We start from the raw sequence: 18,052 nt of genomic DNA, 5'->3' as shown, positions 1-18,052 counted from the left end.
GGTCTGTCAGCTTGATTAATATTTATGGCTCTGTAAAATAACGTGTTTGTTCTTTTCCAGTGTCGGTCAGTAAAGATCACCATACTTGGTGATGAAGGGGTTCCAGTGCAAGTCGATGGAGAGGCATGGATCCAGCCCCCAGGAGTTATTAAAATTATACATAAAAACAGAGCTCAGATGCTAACACGAGACAGAGTATGTGGCAGAAAGTGTGTTACAATATTCCTCTGCTAACATCGTTTTCTGTAGACATTTGATTTAGTTAGAATTGGAAAAATTGGCTTTTATCAGCTACGTTACTGCTATTCCTGTTTTCTTTTTATGCATGCTAAGAAGAAAGATCAACATTTTATGTATTCTGATTTCGAGGCACTAGGTCTGTGCACAATCTCATGCACAGTTTGGCACATTGCAGAAATAGCGAGGTTCTATGATGTCTGTTTTTCATGATAGCTTTTGCAGATTTCTCTCCTGTCTCTCTGTTCTACTAACCCTACATCCCATATGACAGTTCAGAAAGAAGAGACACAAGCAGAATCTAGTCGCAAAACCACTAGAGTTCATGCTTAGCATGAATACCATGCTATAGGCTTAACTGTCCCTCTGTCCTCTCATTGACTGTTGAATTTAGTGTGGAATGAATGGCATTGGAATTGTATTCCAATTATTATTAAAACGTATTATTAAAAGGCTAACTTTTTTCTTTAGGATTGAACCTGTAATTACTTTCAGACTTGATCTTGCTGTCCTCACAAAACATATTTGTGTTTTTATGGCCTTTGTGTTCTTACAACTTTGGAAGAGAGAGAAGTGACACTTTCAGAAGTGACTTACTCTCTGCACTAAGTTTTAAAGAAGTAATTAGGATTTAGAAAACTCATATTATTTATATAAAACTGTGCAATTCCGTATGTTTTTACATATATAAATAAAAATGTTACAAATGCTGTGAACTGATTGTATAATTCTTTTTTTATCAGGCTTTTGAAAACACCCTGAAGTCTTGGGAAGACAAACAGAAGTATGATTCCTGCAAATCTGTTATTCGATCTCCCTTATACCCTCAGCAGGCTGTTGAGTTGGCTACAGAAGAAGAAGTCACACAGGTCCAGCTGTGTTCACAAGCTGCAGAAGAACTTATTACCAGGTACAATAGAACTAGAAAATTCAATTTGGCAGCTTGTATACCAAGACTGAATTATTCTTACAAGTGCATGCGTAGACTTAGTAGTGTGTATTTAATTTTAGTGCTTTAGTTATTTTTTGAGGCTCAACTTGTTTGTGTATGTAATTAATCAGAATTATCAGTCGTGTGACAACTGACTTTTGGAAGGAACAGTAGTCACAGAAAACTGGAAAGCTTTTTTATGGAGAGATTTTTTATTAAACATCTCATTTCAATCAAGAGTGAAAATATATTTACTGGGAAAAAGAAAACCTTGGAAATCTACACCAGAAGTTAATAATGTGGATGCATCCACCTTACCTACTAATGCCATGTTACCTAGATAGTCAATTAACAGATATTTGTAGAACTCTATACATCTGACCTGCTTTTTTGATGCAGGTTTTACAAGAGGTGCCTCTGTTCTGGAATATCTCTTCGTTGGTTGTAGAGGGAATCTTGGCTATAACATGTACAGGCATCTACATTCCCGGTATTTCATACTGTGGACAGGTCGATCTCAGGCGTTTGACTTCCTATTTTTTTTAATAACATAAAATATTTTCCAGCAGCTTCTGACCAGTCAAATCTTCTCTCTGATGACTTTCTCTTCCACCATTACTACTTCCTCATCCATTTATATTTCTCCTTAAAGTATTTTTATTCACATTTTAAAAAAGATAAGCACTTTTCAATAAACATGTAAGTTTTTCTAAAATATTTTACAAGTAAACAGTTAATACAGTAACTTTCAAAGAGCCCAAGTTGCCAGATAAACTCTCCATACCTTTTTTCATTCATCCATTCATTCATAGTTATTTTAGCTTTTTATTTCATTCTTAATACTCAAAATCCTTATTTCTGTGACCTTGGACACATTGGTAATATATGTGATCTGAGATACTAGTGAGCTGCTGTTAGTATAAAACTGATCCCACAGCCTTAACTTGTTTTCAAGAACTCAAGGATCAAGGAGATATTTTAGTAAAAAAAATGCAGCAATTTTCACAGAAAAAAAAATTAATAAAACATTTTAATTGAAACATTTTATGAAGCTGCTATTACATTCATCATAATGGTCATCTGTCTTAAGCATCAAAAGGAATTCTTGGAGTGCAACTACAGATTCTTTCTGTGCTGTATTTTGTGAACCTTTTATATTTTTTCCCCTGATAATACTGTATACTCTTAAAAATTTGCTCTTTAAGGGAGGTAAGAAATATTTTTCTCTTTTTCCTCTTTTTTTTTTAGAATCTGTGAAGCAGCAAAAATACATGGCCTCTTGGAGCAGGAGCTTGCTCATGCTGTTAATGCATGTTCACATGCATTAAATAAAGCCAACCCAAGGTTTCCTGAGGTAAAGGAAGAGCAGAAGTTTATGTTAAGTGTATATTACATTTAAGTAAATGAGTTACTAATAAGTGTATGTGTGAAGTTGCGACACGATCTGTTTGTGCACCCCATCACCATATTGCAACATGTTGGGTGATACTTAATGGCATTTTTATAAACAAGGCTCATAAATATTCTCCCCAAAATCAAGTTTAAAATGAAATTGCTTAACAGATGAATGGGTGCTGAATCCTCTCGGTTTTGTCCCTTCTTCTGAGGTGAAAGTGAAGGGAAGGTTACATAGATCACTATGTATCAGTAGCTATGCATTTTCTCCAGCAATGAACAAGAGTCCGCATGCCATGCTTATAACAATCTGCACTAGCAGAGGTGACCAACTGTTGCTGCTGCCACTGCTGAAATGCTCCACCCGTTGCCTCCCTGTGCTCACATCCACTGTTGGGTCTTCGTGAACATTCAGCAGGCATCAATGAATGTTGATGGGTGCTGTTTTTTGACATGGAGGAATTTCACGGCACACCTTTGCTTCAACCACACTTCTGGGTTAGACACAGTTGTGTCAGACTGCCCCCTCTGCTGCCATCTGTCACACGACAGCACATGTAATGGGATATTGGTGGGAAGGTTCAACCTCTACTGCCATACCAGCAACATACCTCTAATTTTGTGGGCCGATATAATAAAACAGGAAGCATGGATTTGGAGCAGCCTTTGGACTTCCAGTTCTGAAGGTGCTGGATTGCATAGCAGGAGGAAGTCTCAGCTCTTCATATGAAACACCCAGGAAACACCCCACAGCTGATGAATTTGGTAGCAAACATGTTCAAAGATTCTGAAATTTCTTAATGCAAATTGGAAAATCTGTATTCAGAAGAGGGGGAAGAGTCACCTCATGATTACAGATCATTGTGGTATCTTAGAAAGCAGAAAATGAAGTCTTTTGTCTTTTGTCTTTTGGAAGCAGTGAAGAATTCAGTCCAGCTGCAGAGGAGCTCCATAGCCTGGGGTGTTCATCCTAAAGTGATGCAGCAGTGTATATTATATCAAGCAAGGTGGTGTGCCAGTGTAGTTCTAAGCAGGAGTAAACCAGACTCATATCAACAAAAACAATATGCAAAGTAAGCTGACATCTAGTTGCAGACAGTTGTTTACACGTGTCTCCAGACACAAGTAGAGGTACAATGAAGGTTCAGCAAATGATATTGCTACATACAGGTCAGTTCTTGTGGATGTGTTCGCAGAAATTTTCGTGCTTAATTGTTATCTGAACAATATGCAGAGAATGCCAAGGGGGCAGAGGGCTGAGTCTCCTTCACTCTAGGCAATGTTGTTTTCAGTGGTTGGACACAAAGATAAATAATTAGGTAGAGTCTTTCTATATAATTTCAAATAATCTAAGCTTATTTATAGTAACTATGTTAGTTAACCTTTGCTTTATAAAGTAAGGCTAGCAGCTAACTTAATACTAAGGATAAGGTGTATGATTCAGATCAGCAGTCCTTTAAATGAGAGCCACAGCTTTTCTACTGGCCTTTGCCATCCATGAAAATCAAGAATTCATCTTGCAGATGGCTGCTTACTGGCTCTTCAAGATTGTATGAGGTCATATTAAATAAAGTTTAGGGAAAGACAGTAAATAGATATATTTTTCTTCTTTGTGATCTCAGTGTGGAAGAAGTTGTCAGGGTAGACCTATAAATTTATGTATTTCTCCTAGAAGAATACGGGGTGAATGTTGTAAGCACAAAGTACTTATTCTCAGTCCAGCTAGCATCCCATCAAATAATTTTTGTGCTTCTTATTCCCCAGAGCCTTACCAGAAACACTGCCATGGAGATAGCTGTCAACGTGAAGGCCTTACATAATGAAACTGAATCTCTGCTAGTAGGAAGAGTTCCTTTGGTAAGTTGACAAAATTCATGATTTTATTCCTTCATACTTGGTATGATTTGTTCTTTTAGTAGCACAGAATTTATGATGTGTAGTACACAGCTCTGTAAGGCCAGGTTGAAGATTTTACACTGCATTTATGCTTGGAATCAGAATGAGGTATGAATTCTTGTCCTAGATTGGTGTGCATCTTCCATCACTCCCAATATCTCTAAGTCATTGCCTGGGCTGCCCTTTTTATTAGTCAGTGGAGAAAAATAATATCCCCGTTGAGGCTGATTCACCCCCTGCTGTCATAGAGGCGTATCTTAGAAGAAGATAATTCACCTCCTGGAGGTTTAACATTTCAGAGAACTTACAGAATTCTATTATGTGACCACCTTCAGAGTTTAAATAGAGCCTGGAGTGAGAGCTATTCAGACTCGTATATTCAACTTCTACGGATCTAATTTGGGCAAGTAAACCTCACCTTTATTTTAATATCTAGCAGGAATTTAATTTGTAACCTTTAACTGGTGAGTGTTCAAGAGATTTCTGATGGTACTTTTCATCTTCTCCTTTGGTTAGTGTTTCTGTTCCTTCAGCGATGATGACTTAGGAATTGTTTACTTGGATGTAGAATTAGAAAATACCTTTATCTAACATTGTGAAGAGATAAGAGAGGTCAGGTTTCCTATGTGGGTCCAGTTTTAAAGAAACAATATACTCAAAAGTTACATTTTGTTTGCATTCAGAAACAAATGTATTAATACCTTACTGTTGAGTTTATAAGTAAAAATGGATATTAATAGGAGTGTTTAAGTTTGGCTCAGTTAGGGTATGAAACTTATTGGGGCTGGTTCAGATACCTTTTTGCAGGTGAAAAATGGTGTGAGTTTGTTCTGCAGTTGTTTCTTCTCCCTCCAGAGAGTAATAATCTGAGAGTGCATCTCAGATTATTAAAAATGTCAAAGATTGGGCTCATATGAATGATTTTTAAAAGTTCTAGAAGGGAAAATTATTAATTAGTTGTTTTTGTCCAAGGAATTGTAAAAATATCTCCTGCTTTTTTTTTTTTTTCTCAGATTGTTATTACTGATTCCCCATTTCAGATTGAATGAGGAATCAATAGAGAAAATTGTTTAGTTTTTAAAATCATTTGGTAAGAGGAACTGGATAAGTTTTAAGCTGGTAATGCAGCACTAAGACTAATGTAACTTACCAAGGTAGAAATAATCTAGAAATAATGTTATTGTGGAAACTTTCCAAGTGAAACATCTCAACATGTTGAACTGTCCCGTGTACAGACTCTAAAGCTATTTAATTCATTTGTCCATGACTCATTTTTATATATCTTCTTCTCCTTGTGGTCTGTGCATGTGTCTTCATGGGTCTACATCCACGATATTTTTTTAATAAAAAGGTTGTTTGGAAGATGTTTTCCAGAGATGTCCATTGCACTCATGTGACAGCATTTTTTGTTCCAATAGTACTCACAGTCCACAATAATAAGGCATCCTGGCAGCCTTACTGGCTTTTGTTTTATAAATGCCAGGGCTCCTTGTATTTTAAACTATATAATCACACCATTAAATCAGGGATATATGAAGTGTAAGATGTTTCTCCATCTGTTAGCTGCTACCATAGTGCAGTGCTCTTCAGTCTTTCTTCTCTGACAAAGAGGAACATTTTTTCAGTAGTTTTCCCTTTTTTGTGCCTCTTCAATTTTCCCTCACTCCCTTCTTCTGTGATCAGAGCTCCCTATAGCTGTAAATTGATGCCTTTGTTACTTATACTACTTGGTAAGCTTTTTCTCTGGTTGTCATTTACCAGCTTCTGAGTCTTGGCTTCTGAAGGTGACAAGAGAAATGTAACACATATACATGGAGACTGTGAATCTTTTACCTTCCATAAGATTAATAAATGGCATACATTGGTATTAGCTAGGTAACATCAAATGATGAATTAGCTAGAATGACATTTTAGTGAAATAAAAATATAGGACCATGAAGCTGATTTGTGGACTCTCAGAGCTGGTTATGGCTGGAATACAGCTTGGAAAAATTGTAAGAAGTTACTGTGATTTGTCTAGATATTTTCCAAATGCGCCATTTCAATTTTTACTTCTTGAAAAAACATTTCCAGTCTGAAACAGAGCAAAATTTTCCAACATACTAAGGGAGAACTATGGCAAAGTGCTTCATTTCAATTGAACAAAATAATCTGAGCTCACTGAAATCAAATATTTTCATGAGAAATTTCATTTGGCAATAAAATGGAAAAATCCTTTATTTTAAATCCTTCGTTTCTAGTGTTAAATTTTATCTTAGATAGAAAAAACTTCTAGAATTTACCCTAAATTTGCTGATTCTTCTTTTGCCAGAAATGTACTATACGTTTCTGTTGGTTTTATTTTTCCAAGAGCAATATTTATAATGCATATACTTTCTTACGATCAGATGAGAGATTTTGGCCTCAGGCAAAATATTTTCCTTCAAAAATCAAGCAATTGAAAGAGAGCAAGTGAGAGAGCAAAAGTGAGAGCAAGTGAGAGAGAAATCTTTACTTCATTCATGTTTGTAAAAGATTACATAAATAATTTTTTTTCTTAATGAAAACACGAGAAAAATTGTAACTTCTTCAGAGACAAGTAGGTCATCCTCTCTGCTCAACATTAACTGAACTAATAAAGTTAGAATAAACTGAAATGATGAAACTGAAGGTTAAAGAAAGATCAGAGTCTGTTTGTGGGCACCAAATTCTTTCCCTAAATTCTCTGCTCCTTAGAAGAGAAAAAAAAACAACACCGTAGCAGGATGGAGCTGGCATTTCCAATATAGCAACGTCTTAGCTGTCCCTACTCTGAAAAGTGATAATATGTGCTAACTGCTGAAGCAGAGGATAGAAGTTTCTGTTAGGTAAGATAAATTCATGTAAACCAAATCCTAAAAAGTCAAAATTTATTTCCAGCACTGGAGATCAAAGATTCTCTTACAAATCCCTTTTTAAAAGTACATCAACCTATATGTAACTTCATTAGATCTTTTCAAAAGAGTATTTTGAACTACTTTGGGCCTACTTTTACTTTAAAGAGAAAAACTGGTGTTGAGGTTGCTTTATTAGTGATTCTAAGTGATTTAGGATTCGTTTCCTTACATCATAATGGTGCTGTGGCAACACCAGATAAGCCTGGAGCAGCTTTGCCACAAATGAGCTGTTTACCTTGCCCCTTCCTCACAAGTTTGATCCATTCAACAGCCGAACATGAACAGCTTTCAGATCAAGGGTTTAAGGTTCTCGCAGTGCTGATAGAGCCAAATTCCTGTAGGCTGTGATGTCCCAAGCTTTTTACACTGCCACTGCTTTCTGTTCCTCTTTGGCCTTTACTGATAATTTTGGCTTTTTTCTCCCTTGTGGGGCTGCAATCCCGTTCCTTTTCCAGGTGTGATGCCTGTTCCTGCCTCCCTCAGCCAGCAACAGTGGCTGTCACTCCACATCACCTGTCAAGAAGGCATAGTGAGAATCTTATCACCCCTTTAGGGATGGAGTGTTTTAGCTTAGGCACAAGATCCATTTCCTCTTATCAGACTGCAACAGTGATCCATCATATGAAGAATTTTGCAAATAATAACTTCTGCCTACTACCGAGTACTCAATTTTTCAACACCCCTTTTCAAACAAAGACTTCTACTTCACCATTTATTTGTGTTGGTTTGTGTGTAGTAATAACAACATATCTAGATTTAAAAGTTACATGTCCACAAAACTAAAAGTACTATTTTTCTGGCCTGCTTACAAACAGCAGTTAGAGGCTCCCCATGAAGAGCTGTTGTCTGATGCTTTGCACAGCGTGGAAGTAGAGTTGAGAAAACTTGCTGAGATTCCTTGGCTTTATTATGTTTTTCAACCAAATGATGATGAGGTGAGTTTGATTTATACTTCCCGTTTCTAATTAGAATTAGCAGAGGCAAGAGTAAGCTAGATTCCTCATAATATAGAGATTCAGTCTCAGTAATGATGCTGTCTGCTGTGAGCAAGTTTCCAAGCTGAGGGCATATTTTTATTACATATATTGCTCCTTCCTTGAAAATGTTTTGAATGGTTATTTAGGAAATGAAATGGCTATGGAGATAAATCCTTATGTAATGCTTTGCAGAAGTAAAATTTGTTCTTGGTTTTTGAGATTAACTATGAATTACTGCCTTAAGTATGCTATTTAATTTAAAGTTCAAAGTTAATTAAAAGTAACCATGTCCGTTCTTTCATGCAGGATCCCCCTCTGGATTATGCTAAAAGAAACAACAGAAGTACAGTGTTCCGCATAGTGCCAAGGTTTAAAAAAGAAAAAGTTCAGAAACATAAGACCAGCCCTCAGCCTGGTATGTGTTTTGAAATTACAAGAAAAATAGTAGCATTTGAGGAATATGTGATTTTGTGTTGAGGTCGTTTTTTTTTTTTCTCTTCTTCTTTTTCTTTTTTTCGTGGTAGAAAATGAAACTATGTACTCCACCAAAGTTTAAACTCTTGACCCTGATAAAGTGAAAGGCAGCTGAACTGACTGGTGTTTTCATTAGGATGAAGATTTCCTTCAGTGCATTTAGAAAGCATTCAGTAGCATCCTGAGACTTTCAGATGAACCAGAGGACTACTGCAAAAATATTTAGATAGCTACATTTTTGTCATGAAACAGGACCTGTGTCTTCGCTGATGGTTACAGTTGATTAACTCATAGCAATATAAGCCATACATAAGCGCATCATTTCCCCATGAAAACTTCAATTCAGGTTTTTCAGGTTAGTTTGAGGAGCTGTGTAATGCCTTTATCACACTGGTTTAATTAACCAGCTATTCTTAAATTTCAGATAAGTTTGAGTTCAGTGAGTCGGGCAAGTCAAACAAAAAGCCATGACAGTCAATATTGATCTTTTAATTAGCTGAAGCTGAACAAACTCCACTCTCCTCTCTTTCCTCTGTTTTCCATGAACTTACATCCTTAATATTATGTCCAGGAGTTAATCAGTGATCAGATGGTCCTAAAACTGTTGCTAATTTTTTCAATGAGCAACCTGCAAAATCTGCAGAATTTTGCCATTGTTGATTAGACTTTAGATTTCAGATTAGACTTCAGATTCACTTCACTGTAAAACTAAATCAGCATTGAGTGATGTTCCAAAATTGTACCAATAAATAGCATAGCTGTTTTTTAGAATTAATGTGGGCAACTAACCTTAGAGAACAATGTTTTACAGAGAGCTTATTCATGGCCTATGTAACACAGTAGCTTAAAGAATACCTGTAGCATGAATCAGCACTAGAAAATGTTAATTAAAACTGGACTTGCTTGCTGCCATTGCTACATATGATGTATGGTTTATATATTAATTTTACCTGTTGATTAGTTTTCGAAGGCTTTCTCCTCCCCCTGGATGATTACTAATAAATTAATGGTATAAAGGAAAGCAACGTTAGACTTTGCGTCACTGATCCTACGATGGTTTAATGTGAATTTGTAGAGTCATGAGGTTTCAAAGGCTTTACTGAGGAAACCGTAGTAAAGCTGAAAGCATGGCTGCAAAGCAAAGAACCCCAACTTTGTTTAGATACTTTCTCATGTTAACTGCTAACCTGTAACCTGCATGTGAAAAGGAAATTGTCGTTTTTTTCTGGAAATGACACTTCTAACCTTTCCCTTCGCTAGCACGGCAATTCTACTCTGTTTTCCATTCTCTTTGGCCTAACCTTTGCTTGTAATGCATTTGAGCATGTAGAAATTAAGGGGGTTTTGCTCTTAACTTTGGTAGTTCAAAAATGGGGCACAGATGAAGTTGCTGCTTGGCTGGATCTGCTCAGTTTGGGAGAGTACAAAGAAATCTTCATCAGCCATGACATCCGAGGCTCTGAGCTTTTACATCTGGAAAGGCGAGATCTTAAGGTATTTCCTTTGTGCTACTTTTCTGCTATTGACCATTTTCTTTGACAAAACAACAACCAACTTTTCTTCTTTTCCTGCACTTTTTATATGCTTGTAGCTTGGCTTACACTGTGCAAATATGCAATAAACTAATACGCGCTGTCCTTTGGCCTGAATTTCTTAGTGCTGAATTGTAATTTGCAACCAGGAATACCTGAATTATGAGAAATTTCCTTTTTACACCTTATGTGGAATGACAGCATTATAGTTTATGTCAGAAGGCACAGGAAAAGCATTTTGATTTCTTTCTGACATCAGTGTAATATAATGTTATCTTCAAGAGATCGCTGTTTCCACTAAACAGGATCACTATGGATCAGTTTCTTAAGCTGGCATGATGATTTTTAATATATCTCCTGCAAGGTCAGCAGCTGCAAGCTGCAAGCAGCTGACCTGCTTCAAGTGATTTATTGTGCATAAACTGGATAAAGAGTGTGTGGGAGAGACAAGGAGCTTAATAAATGATGCCATTGGACACACGTGGCACTGGCGTTTGTGTGTCAGAGTAGACTTTCACGGTAGCATTTCTCATTCCCAACCAACCTCTTCCTGCTTTTAGCTATATAGATTTAAAAAAAGAACATTTTCTTTGGTCTTTCTGACTACCGTGAGGCTTAGCAGAGAGAAATATTACCTAGCAGTCTGAGATGGTTATTTGAGCTTGCTAGTCTTTTTCAAGAATGATTTAAGTGCATCCATTTGCATGTAATAGAGGCCATATCTTCAGGGATTCATTACATTAGTTTTTCCAGGAACTCGGTAGTAATGAGTTCTTGATAATGTGTTTTGCAACTGCTTTTAGCATGTAAGAGAGGAAATAGGATACTGTATAAATCTCAAACATTTACATTTAGAGTGCAAGTCATCACTCTAGCCACAGTGCAGTAGTCTCCAGATATGGGCAATACTTTCATGTGGATGAGCCATTTTTTAAGGAAGTTTTTTACATGGTTTGCAGTCCTGACACTATAAGGTAGTGCTTGCATTCTTTGAGAGTTGCTGTAGAATGTAGCTGCTGAAGACAGATATGTCTGATCAAATGTGTTTAGTTGTTGTATATTATTTTACCCTTTGGTACATAAGCTGCTTTGTGTGGAAGTTAAATTCCTTTCTTTCAGGATTGTACAAAATAATCTCTCCCTGCAGAAAACTGCATGGCAGTCCCTCCAGGCAACCAACCATAGTGCTCCAGTGATGAATGTTACATGTAACGCTTAATGGGGAAATTTTGCATCATACAATGTTAAGGAACGTTTGTAAAACTAAGCTGTCAAGTTTGTTGAAATGGAACAAATGGAATATTTCAGTTGGAATGAGCCTACCACGATAATCAGGTTCAACTGCCAAAGGTGGTGGTTAAGACCAGTGTTAAACTAAAGTGCAATTAAATAACAGAATGTAGCACTCATCCTGCTCATTGCATCTGGGGCCTGGTCTCTGCAGGTGGCTAAGTGTGGCTCAGGTGTCCTGCATTTATCTGTGATCTTCCAGGAAAAATAGTTGCCCATATTAATTCAATCCCTCGGGCTTGTCTTTCTATCTGTGTCAAAAGTAGAGATGGAAAGCAGTAAGGAGAAGGATTTGATGAAACTCTCTTCCTTGGCAAATGTCACTTAAAAAATCAATACTTTGACTGGAGAATTGGGTAGGATGTCTGTCTTTATATATACCTGCATAGCTTGTGGACCTATTCCAGTTTAGCTCTATGTGTGGCAGATGGCACATGTTTCATGAGGAACCGGATAACTCTGTCCATCTATCCCCTCCATGTCCATCTATCCCCTCCAGTAATACCCTTTGTCCAGCCTCCTATTCCTGATTTTAGTTAGGGCAATATTAGACTTTTACAACCATTTGATTTTCTTTCCATTGAGGAAAGGCTGGAAATTGTGAACTGAGCTGTAGATTCTACATCAAAAGGGCTCACTATGATTTTTTTTAGCCTTCTTTCACAATTAAATTTGTTAAAAACTAGACTCTGAAATAGATGCTGGCATTCTTAGCGTTGACATGCTTGTCTCTTTACATACAGTGTAGTCATAATCAGAATGGTAACACATTTAGTAGGGCTAGAGTGATGTCTCCTTAGAACTCCATTAGTCTTCCTTGAAGGGTTTTCATGTCTCTTGTCAGCTTAACAATGAGTGAAAGTTAGGCTGAAGTCTATGCTGAGGACCGTGGCATGTCTTTTGTAGTATCTTGTTTAGGAAAAGTTCTGGCATGGAAACTGGTCTGCAAGATTAACTAGACTGTAGGAACTTGTGATGTCCTTTGACACTAGGAATACAACTGGAGTAGGTTCTAATCTGGAAGATGTCAATTGTAAGCTCAGCTCATATAAAACACTTGGTAGTTTCACACGTACGTTTGGTACGTTCTGCCAAGATCTGTGGGACAGAATAAATGTGTTGTTGGCTAAGCAGACAGAGGGCTAATCACTATTATGTGATGCAGATGAAAACCTCCAGCAAAGTTGGTGCAATAATTTTCATCAGCTTCTTCTTCCCCAACAGTTTTGTGGGATTTTTTTAGGATATTTTGAGCCTTCCCCGCTGAAGACCTAGAGATGGTCTTAGTGGATAGGGAGGGCGTAAGGAAAGGTTATCTGGTAGTTTTAAGGCCATAGCTCAGTAACTAAAAAAGGCTGATTTCTTCCTTAAACTCTGGCTAGTTATCTTTGGAGATCATTTTGGGAATGATGTACGGAAGGCTTCTGTAGCAAAACTTTTTAGCCTGAGGTGAGAATTCCTGCAAACCTCCCTGAATCAGTAGTGAACTGGAATAGCATCTAGTGTCAAGAATGTATAACTCCTAATTTCCTTCAAACCGGGCTATTACACAAACATGGAATTTCAGAGGTAGCTTTTTTGTGGCTGGTTGGTTGTTTTTTCCAGGGTAGATCTCTTGAGATTTGCTGGTTTCATCTACATTATAGCATGTTCAACTAAGATGTAAAAACAAAACGAAAATCGGTTGTCATAGGCATTGTTGATGATACTTTGTGAAGGCTGGTGGAAAAAGTGGCTAAGCTTTCTGGGAATTTCATAATATCAAGTCTTCTTTTCTGATCTTTGAAGTCTGACCATACGTTGCTGTGTTGCTTATCCAATAGTTCCTCTCATGAAAACTGTTCTGAAAGATTTGGAAGTTTTTAAAATTTAATGCACGTTGCCTCTTGCAGTTTGGAAAGTATTCTAAAGGTTTTTCATTGGTTAGAATTTCTGCCACAGAGCAACAGGGCAATTTCAGTAGGTTCAATACTCCTGCATAGAATCATAGATTTGTAGGTGTTGGAAGGGACTTCTAGAGATCACCTAGTCCAATTCCCCTGCCAAAGCAGCTCCCTAGCCCAGGTTGCACGGGTAGGCGTCCAGGCGGGTCTGGAACGTCTCCAGAGAAGGAGACTCCACCACCTCTCTGTGCAGCTGTGCCACTGCTCCGTCACTGCACCGGGAAGAAGTTCCCACACACATTTGTGTGGAAGTTGCTATGCTGCAGTTTGTGAATGCATGTGATGTGGAAAAATCAATTTTTTTTTCTGATGGCTTTAAGAACAGCACTAGGTTTGAGCACTTGAGCTCATTGTGAACTCTTTGACGTTGACACCTTTGTGCCGAAGTGCTGTAACAGATGTTGACGTTTTGAGGTATTCACATTTTTCTGCTGAAATAACAACCAGGTGTTTTTTTGTTTGTTTCATCTCTAACATTACCAGAGTTCAGTCTTGACTCTGAAAATTAATGCATCTTTTTGATCTGTGCGTTTACCCCAAAATAATTAATTCATACCGACCTTTTCTTGTTTTGATGAAATGCAAATGCAAAATGAATTGCACACTTTTAAGTAATATGTAGTGCAGATTTTCTGAGGTTTCTGTGGCAGAAAGGTAGATGCAGCCTTTATGTAAAATTTTCAAAGAATGTTCTAGTTTCATTTTTCGTTCTGTGTGAAAACAGTCATTTCAAGCCATTAATTCAACTCCATTCCTCTTTATGTCATCATAATGGAATAATCTTCTACTAAAATGAAAGGAATTTTATTTCAAAAGGATAGATACAGAAATTTGTTACGATTTTTATTTAATCATAGTCTGTTTACGTAAGGTTTATTCTACAAATGACTATCCTAGTTGAATCTACCACTTGCTCAACATGATCAACGTAAGGATTTTAAAGAGTTTTTCAAAGCTGGGTTTTACAGACAAGAGAAGCAGGTTTCCACCAACGTCAGATGAAAATTTGTTAGTTCAGTTGGGGATCATTAACACAGCTGGGCATCCCATTCTGTTTCTCTGATTATTGGACCAGTGAAAATCGTAAAAGAATGCTCTTTAAGCTGTTGTTAATGCTGGAAGAGTTTTGCTGCAAAATTTTGTTGCCTGTTGGAACTTATACAGGGATGCATCCAAGAAGCTGATATTAGAAATACTTCAACTGATAACGTTTACATCAGTGGTGGCTGAAAGAGATTTGCATTTGTGTTTCTACCACTTCCTTTGGGATGTGACTGTCATGTCTGTAAGAATGTTTCTTCCAGCTCGCTAATCATCAAGGCAATCCATGTTAGGAGGCTGAGCCATTTTGGAATGAAAAATAATTGCTTACCTTTTTTATTGCTCTCTGAAGGGAAGTTGTCCTACATGCCAGTAGACATTACATCCACTGTCACTTGAGAAACTGGGGATGTGTGTGCTCTTTGCTCAAGACAGACATTATAGGGCCACAGATCAAGTAACATAGCTGGACAGAAGCTCTGATCTATCTCATCCTACCAAGCATTTGATTGCTGCATTAGAGAGGAGGGGGAGATTGTTCGTTTTTCTAGAAATTATGGAGAGATTTGTACTTAGAGGTCAAGCAAAAGATGTTTCCGAAACATTGCAATGTTTTCGATTATATGTTCATTACAGGTAAGTAGTTGCCTAACAGAGATACACTGGTATCTCTGTGTTACGCTGTGTTACACTGTGCTGTAAGCATTTTTTTAGGTGATATATGCTAGAGCCATAGATGATTTTCCAGTTAATGTTGATTGCAGTTAGCACATTTCTAGACATCTTTTGCATGGCTAGATCATGGCCTTTAAAATAAAAAAAAAAGTAAATCATCTTTCTTCTTTCTCTCCCGTTTTTTTTTTTCTTGATTTCTCTAGGACCTGGGGATAACGAAAGTGGGTCATATGAAACGAATTCTCCAGGGAATTAAGGAGCTCGGCAAGAACCCCCCTTTGTCTGAAGTGTAATTGCGCTGGTGCTCTCATAAAAGAGAGGGAACATTGCTGGAGAAGAGAAGCTGTTGCAGGCACTTGGCTGTCTTTGTAGTTTACTCTATGGAAGAATAAGTGCTAGTGTGTTCGTACAGGCTAGCGTTGCTGAATACTTGTATGGCGAAGAGCTTGTCGCAAGAGCATAAAAGAATTGGTGCCAAAAAAAAAAAAAAAAAAAGGTTATACGTTCTGTGGAGGAGCTTTCTCGGTGTTCACACTTGGCCAGTTCACATAAGCACGTTCTGGTAAATCAGTTGCTGGTGAACTGCACTGACTGGAAAATATATTGAGGAATGATCGCTTTGCTTACCTGCAGCTCAGTATGCCTCTCTTACAATGCAACAAGATGGCGCCGTACAGCACGAGGTTGTCTGGTTGTCCTTCCTGGGCACAGATCCCCTGCAGCTTCCTGTGCAGGAGCCTGAGAGGTGGCCACGTCCGAGGTTCCACACGCGGGTCTGGCAATGCCTCAGGTACCAGGCGTCCACGGGCCACGCAGGACAGGGAAAGATACCTTCTTGTACTCTGAATGCCAACTATAATGCATGGTGTGCCTGCCTGACTTGTCTGTCGTTCCGTTGCATGACACATCTGATACTTCAAACACTTGAACAACTTTTATATCGGTTTGAATGAGAATTAATTTATTACTACTTGAGTGTCCTTTTTCGGTTCCAGGCACTTTTCTATTCTTCAGTGTTGTGTTATTCCTAAATGAGTTCTACGGCAAAGGACGTGTGGGTGTGGAAACTTAGCATTTGTGCCATATTCAGCAAGTTATATGCATTATATATGATTGAGACGTTGTACAGTTAGATTTTTAAATATACCATGTACAGAAGGTATATCAGGTAACTAACTTATGAGCATTTTTGAAAGACCAGTACCTCACAAAAATATCAGTTGGCTTCCTGCATGGAAAATGATAAGGAATTTTCTCATGGTGCATTTTAATGTAGTTATCCAGTTATCTTAAACATCTGTAGCATATCGGAGCTTCTAGGAGCGAACGGATTTATTTATTCTGCTGTGCAAAAAGCAGGCTGAAAGAGTAATGAAAATTTCTTACAGGAAAACTCGATTTATTCATCATACATAAGGAAAGTGTTAAAATGTAGCAGCTGATTTGATTTTTGTGTGGTCAGCTTTTACTCATTACTAAATTTGCTGTTAATTTCAAAGTTTGTATGTATGCATTTCTTTACAGAGGCATTAATTTGTTTGTTGGCACTTCTACATCAGTAGATCATAAAAAAAATTAAGAAAGAGACTCTGAAGTTTTCCACTATGCATGCAAAATACAATTCACACGCAAACTAGTGATCTGTGAGTGTTAAGAGGTTAAAAATGAAAACCATCTTTGTTTAGTAATTGCATTAGATTAGAGTTTATAAGGCTATTTACAGTTTACTTAAACAAAACATAGCTTCATAATTGAATTTCCTGGTTAATTTCTCACGAAGTATTAATCTAGTAGAAAAATAACATGCATATATCTAGGGGTTAAGACACACAGAACCTACTTAAATGGCTGAGTCCGGTGATACTGCGTCACATGCCAGAGAACTTGCACAGGACTGCTTGTCTCCTTGCTGCTCCAATCAGTGCAGCATTCCCACCCCAGGTAGTCTTGATTCATGCTTTATTGAGTATCTTTGTCAGTTCTTTACAAGTTAACAACTATGTTAATATCTATTTCTGTTTTCCTAGTAGACAGCAGAGTAAGGGTTCGGTTGTTTTGTTGGAAGCTTTTCCCTACTTAAAGGGGACAATGCCAAGTACCACAGCCAGGTTTTGTCCTCCCTTTCTCAGGAGGATGATGGGATTCATCCCTTGGAAAGTCAGATGTGCTCCCCTCATTGTTCTGTTGCGAGAAACATTAAAAAGGAGGAAGGCAAGCTTCATTTATATCCATTTATAGTACCACACGTTCTTGCTGCTGTAGGTTAAACTGTCAGCACTCTGGGAGCTTTGTGAACATAATTGATAGTTTGGTCAACAAACAATTGACGTTGATCCCTTTAATGATGACCAAATGTCATCTGTCAAGTCTTCACAAGTTATATTTCCTTTTCTCTTTGTTTCTTTGTAAGTTAAGCTATATTCTAACATGTGGCACAATTCCTGTATGTCAGCGTTGCTGTTGACTGTGTAGCTAGTCCTCCTGGTCAAGTTGAGGACATAATTCATGAAATAATTTGCTTTGCTTTCCTGATGTAGGTTTCACTCTCACCATGGCTTTTAGTCTTGCTATATGCACTGCGGTAAAATGGGCTCTAGGGCAGGGTCAAGTTAAGGCCATGCAATGATGTCTGTAAAGGCCTACACTGAGTATAAAAAAAACCAGAGATGCTTTTAGGTAGGGAGAAGGACCAAGTGTTGTTTTGGATTGCAGCTTTCTTATGACACTCTTCAAATTACCTCAGTAT

General features: G+C 37.7%; 1 protein-coding gene across 1 annotated transcript in view; it reads left to right on the top strand.

Moving 5' to 3' along the window:
- Positions 1–17,617, top strand: part of DGKH (diacylglycerol kinase eta) — a 150,947-nt gene extending 133,330 nt beyond the window's left edge. Inside the window, exons 24-31 of the mRNA XM_065743997.1 lie at positions 61–195; positions 981–1,147; positions 2,417–2,522; positions 4,328–4,420; positions 8,190–8,309; positions 8,658–8,766; positions 10,189–10,319; positions 15,510–17,617. Of these exons, the coding sequence (XP_065600069.1) occupies positions 61–195; positions 981–1,147; positions 2,417–2,522; positions 4,328–4,420; positions 8,190–8,309; positions 8,658–8,766; positions 10,189–10,319; positions 15,510–15,599 (951 nt within the window). The 3' untranslated portion in view covers positions 15,600–17,617. The remainder of the gene's footprint in view (positions 1–60; positions 196–980; positions 1,148–2,416; positions 2,523–4,327; positions 4,421–8,189; positions 8,310–8,657; positions 8,767–10,188; positions 10,320–15,509) is intronic.
- The last annotated feature ends 435 nt before the right edge of the window (positions 17,618–18,052 follow it).

The sequence above is a fragment of the Cyrtonyx montezumae genome, unplaced genomic scaffold, assembly GCF_038088225.1.
Source record: "Cyrtonyx montezumae isolate F1298 unplaced genomic scaffold, pur_monq_1.0 scaffold_3, whole genome shotgun sequence".
Classification (NCBI taxonomy): Eukaryota; Metazoa; Chordata; class Aves; order Galliformes; family Odontophoridae; genus Cyrtonyx; species Cyrtonyx montezumae.
The sequence above is the reverse complement of the archived record's forward strand: the minus strand, read 5'-3'. Positions and strand labels throughout refer to the sequence as shown.